General features: G+C 45.3%; 2 protein-coding genes across 2 annotated transcripts; both read right to left on the reverse strand.

Moving 5' to 3' along the window:
• On the reverse strand, positions 1–1674 carry LOC135373397 (uncharacterized). The gene has a single exon (XM_064606606.1). It carries the CDS (start codon positions 1672–1674, stop codon positions 1–3), a length of 1674 nt encoding a protein of 557 aa, XP_064462676.1.
• A 76-nt stretch (positions 1675–1750) lies between these two features.
• LOC135373398 (uncharacterized) lies at positions 1751–3130 on the reverse strand. Its single transcript, XM_064606608.1, has one exon. The coding sequence runs from the start codon at positions 3128–3130 to the stop codon at positions 1751–1753; it is 1380 nt and encodes a 459-aa protein (XP_064462678.1).
• Between the last annotated feature and the right edge of the window lie 2305 nt (positions 3131–5435).

Consider the following 5435-nt stretch of genomic DNA (forward strand, 5'->3'; position numbering starts at 1 on the left):
TCAAGTGACTCCCCCCTGGTCAATAGGTCGCTGGGTTTTCTTTCCCAGGACAAAATCGCCAAGCTGATACGTCGCTTTTTTCCTGGATCTCAATAACCAACGTAACGGAGAACCTCGTACCCAACAAAGGGTGATTGACGAATCTGTCCAGTATACGCAGGTTACTTCCTTCAGTCGCGTCAAAGCTTCAGTTATTTTCTTTGATAGCCTCACTCCCAACAGGGCGCCCATAAGCTCTAGTCGTGGTAAAGTTAGGGCCTTCAAAGGCGCCACCCGAGCCTTTGCAAACACAAACCCGACCTTCGCTGTTCTTCCATTTGCAATGGCTCTTAAATACAAACAGGCTCCGTATGCATAAGGACTAGCGTCGCTGAAGATGTGAAGCTCATACTTGAAGTTGTAATTTCCGTCTGGAACGAGATACCTATTTAGTGCGATGTTGTCCAACTTTGGCAGCTCTGACCACCAGGTATGCCACAGCCCTTGTATATTTCCGGTCAAAGGCGTGTCCCAATCAACCTTCACCTCCCACAAACGTTGAAACAGCATTTTGATTCGAATGCTGAACGGAGAGAGCATGCCCAGAGGGTCAAACAGCTTCGCTGCTGCGCTCAGAATTCCGCGTTTACTGCTAATGAGCGCTACGTCATCCTCTAGCATGCGTTTGCCTGATACCTTGAGAGTATCACCGTACGTGTCCCACAGTATACCGAGAACTTTCCGATCCTCCCTGCAACTCAGGGTCCTCTCTTGTCTACTGTTGGTGTCTTGCTCACCAAACTGTTTTCGTACCTCTTCTGCGTTTGAAATCCATTTTCGTAAATTCATGCCAGCTTCCTGAAGGATAGATGAAGCGTCGTTGTATATCGTTATTGCTCCATCCACCGTTGATGAACCCGTCAATAGGTCGTCCGCATAGAAACTATTGACAATGTGCCGTGCCGTCCGTTGGAAATGCCCTTTGACGTTGTCTAGGTGATGTCTCAGTGTGGCCGCCAAAAGAAAGGGGCTCGCTGTCGTTCCGAAGGGTACACGTTTCATTCTCCATACTTCCACCGGATTCTGAGAAATATCTTCCGTAGGACCATCTTGACACCACAGAAATCTCAAAGCGTCCCTGTCCCTTTCTTGGACCTCAACCTGAAGAAAGGCTTTCTCAATGTCTGCTGCCAGACCGATACGGTACATTCGGAAACGTATCAAGACCGGCAGAAGATCCGTATTCAGACTGGGTCCTTTTTCCAGGCAATCGTTCAGTGAAGCTACGGTAGGTGCATGCGAGGGTCCATCGAAGACAACACGAAGCTTTGTGGTTTCTGATTCCTGTTTGACCACAGCTTGATGCGGCATGTAATAGACTTGCTGAGGTTGTTTCCCGTTCTCTGACTCGACGAGTACCTTCTCCGCATGTCCGTCACTTGCGTACTTCCTCATCGCAACGTCGTACTCTGCCATCAAACCATTTCTCTTTAGCTTTTTTAGGAGTCCGTTGAGCCGACTCTCGGCTACTTCCAAATTATCGTTAAGGACGAAATCGTTCTTCCAAGGTAGAGTGACGGCACATCTTCCGCCAACCTTCTGTACGGTTTCCTTAAATTGACAAAGAACTTTGTCGTCGCCTTCATCATTACTATTTCCGTCCGTAATACCCAGATGCTGAATTTCCGAGAACATCTGTAATGACGCCTCGTGAGTGGCATCAGTGCGAAGCACACAAACTAGAGTGCTGTCTTTGTTCTCGAGTGAAGATCTAACTGATACCGGTCCTTGAAAAGTCCAACCCAGAAGTGTTGATGGCAACAAGATTATTCTGGGCGTTGCTTTGCCGCACCTGCCTCGTCATGATCTTCCACATTTGATCAGAGCCTAAAAGCACGCCAATTCCATCTTCTGTCCGTACCCCTGAGAAGCGACACTCATCGGCTAGTTTCTCTTCACTTAGAAGAAAAGTGCGCACGTCCTCGTTATCCAATGGGCATGTCACAAGATCTTCACAAATGAATGGTACCTCGATTGCTTCAAAGAGATGTACTTCCCCTCCGTATTGACTGCGTAAGCACAGTTTGATCAAACGCCGACGCTGCCTCTCCCTTCTGGAAGTCCTGTTCCCGAAAGTATTGATCGTGACGTCTATTTCTCCGGCAGAAGGAAGATTCAGTTCTCTGGCAATATCTTGGCGCACGAAGGTTCGTTGACTACCGCCGTCAATGACTCCCCTGAGATATAGACTGCGACCTTCAGCTACGGCCCATGCCCTGAACGTTTGAAGTAAGACGACAGTACCTGTCTTCACATCTTCGCCAGTCCCACTCGTGTGCATGCTAGTACTGACGACTTCTTTCACTTTTGTCTGTTCACTTGGTTTCCACAAAGGATAGCACATCGTCCTTACGTGCCTTTCTCCGCATGCAGAGCAGGTTATTTTCTTCCTACACATTCTTGCATGATGTCCATGTTTCGTACAACGGAAGCATCGCTTTTGAGCTGCAAGAGTAGTTTTCTTCTCTGCCAGCGGGATGTCTGCGTCGCACAGCTCCGTTATGTGTCGCGAGGTGTTGCAAAATATGCACTTGTTGGTCATTTCCCGAGCAGTGGTGTGGAGAACTGACGCTGCCAGTCGTGTCTTGAATCCACCATTGTTCGAATTCTGTCGATCACCTTGCCTCTGACGTCCTCTCATCTCGTTGTCGTCATAGGCACATCCATTGAACTTGAGGTGCTCAAAGCTTTCGATTTCAATTAGGAGAAACTTTAGAATTCGATCTAACTCCGTAGTTCCAACAATCTCTCTTCCAGCGGTACTCACTCCGGCATTGGTCTCGTCTCCATTGCCTTCCAAACTTGCTGTGCCAAGCTGCTGGCCTCTCTTCTCAGCACGATAATATTCCATGGCCATTTCAGTAGACAACGCTGAAAGGATAGTATCTGTCAGCATTGTTGCAACGGAGCTGCTTTCCACACCCAGTGCTTTGAGACCGCGCACGTTTGCTTGGACTTGATCATATAGCTTCCTAAGCCCTCGAAAATATTTGTGAGTTTTAATTGGAGGCAATGTCCTCAGTTTGGTCAGGTACTGCCTTTCAATGCGACCCAGACAACCATATACGTCTTTAGGACATCCTCTGGACATCCATCTCTGGACATATGGATGTCCTGAGGACATCCACAAAACTCCTCAGGACGTCCTGTAGACGTCTGCAGGACGGTCAAAGGTGCATCCATAGACGTCCCGTGTTTGTCCACAAGATGTCATATATGACATCTGGAGGACTGAACCAGGATGTTGCCACCTACGCTAGATGGGACCTATATTTCGTGTATTTCATTAATGCTCCTGCACCTATGCGTGCAGAGGCAGCATCCCAAACTAATATAACCTACTGCAGCGTACAAGGAAATAATTGGCACGTGTTAATCTGTTCCCTGGCAGTTTCTGGTGCTTGCATGTGTAACAATACAAATGGAAAGAGAGTTTAAATATATATTGAAAAACAATTTATTGAGGAGTTTGCAAGGTACACAGAAAATCACAGTGCAGCAACATTTATGAAACGCTTGTCGTCATATATATAGGGTGTTGCACGAGAGAGTCACCCTTAATTATTTTTAAAAAATTTACGTCAGATAAAAATTGGAAACCTACTGCACAACACTTATGAAGCTTTTTGCCACCCAAACAGGCGGTTTGCATGAGTGTACCTGAATAAATAGGCTAATTATCTTAATTTAACTCAATATTTTGTCACGGAAATGTTTTCAGGCGGTTGTTGGGTGTTTTTGGGTGCCAAATTTTTGTAGAAACGTTGCGAAACATCCTGTATTTGTGACTGAAATGGTGTGTTGTGGCCATGGGCCTTCTAATTAATGCAAAAAGGTTACCTTTTCTTGGCAAATTTTTTAGTTCAATTGCACTAATTAAATTAATTAACGAGGCACACTCATAGAAAACCACTGTTTGGGAGCAAAAACCTTCACAAGTGTCATGCAGAATGTTTTCAATTTTTATCTCGCGTAGTTTTTTGCAATAATTGATGGTCACTGTCTCGTGCAACGTCCTCTGTACACATACCGTACATTAACTATTCATATCGACACATAATTTATCACAGCCACTCTTGGTGCTTTTAGCAAAACAATAATTGCAGCTACTTTCTTATGACTGAGGAGGGAGTTGTATTCCCAGACTCAAATAAATAAGGTACAGGTATATCACATTTACACACTGCCTTGTTTCATGTGAAAGAATGTCCCCGGCACACCTTGCATAGCTGTCTTGGCCGTTGCATATCGAATGCTAGAAACAAAGTATGTACGTGCTAACCAACATCATTAAATTTTTCCGAAAACGGTATCAGGTCCCGACAGAAGTGTACAGAATAAGCGAGCTGCGCATTTTTTTCTCCGCCAAGACACCAGTGCAGCAGACGGAAGCAGGTGAGTTTGAGCGCCGTCATTGTTTGAGAGGGGTAGATGAGCGTACTGCAAGCTACATACTGCGGTAGTTTCGCTATTGCTTCTCACGATAGTGCCTGCAAAGTAAGTTCGAAACCACTGCAGTGTTCTGCAACACCACGTCACTGAAAGATTGTGAAGACTGGGAGCTCCCAGGTATTATTGGGTACATAAGAATAAGTCATTGTGGAAACACGATACTGTGTTTCCCAAATTAAAAAGCGAAGAAGCATTACATATGTTCTACACACATTAATCGTTACGGAACATAGCTGTGATTATATTAAATATCAGACGTGACCATATGACAGCTTACATACACAGTATTTCAGTCACGTGTTGATGGAGAACACTGCAGTGAAATCTAACGGGCGTCGTGGGCACCTTCAAGAGAAACAATACCGAAATTACTGTAGCGAGTTCCTAGCAGCACACTGATCCACGCTTCTCTCAATAAAGAACTCTACCGCTCCGGAAGACCGCTTGGGTGCCGCACCAGAGAAAAAGTATGCAGCTCACACACAGCTCACGTGTTCTGTTAATTTTTGTCGGGAACTGTAGAACACAGCAAACAGTAGGTATAAGTTAAGCTAAAAAAGCTACACCCTGTAAATGTGACAGAAGTTGACAAGTTCAGAAGATGTCGCATACGTAACAATACACCAAATCAAAAATTTCCCAAAAACAGTAGAAAGGAGCACAGGGTTGACATTCTTATTCATTTTGTGTTTGGTACTTCTTGGTAGTCTTATTTCCTTCTAGGCACACTTGTGCAGCTTTTGACGAAGATTTTTTGTTTCTTAAAAACGATCTTTACCTGATAGCCCGCTCCTAGCCAACCACAATCCCGAATGACAGAGTTCTCGCCCCTGATTTGTTGAAAACCGGAGGCGCTGCCTTTTTTGTACCCATTATGAAATTCATAAGTGGTACAAAAAGGGCGTAGGCCTCCCTTGTTCAACATCGCACAGGCGTGAACGATG

Source organism: Ornithodoros turicata, unplaced genomic scaffold (genome assembly GCF_037126465.1).
Source record: "Ornithodoros turicata isolate Travis unplaced genomic scaffold, ASM3712646v1 Chromosome24, whole genome shotgun sequence".
In the NCBI taxonomy this organism is placed as follows: Eukaryota; Metazoa; Arthropoda; class Arachnida; order Ixodida; family Argasidae; genus Ornithodoros; species Ornithodoros turicata.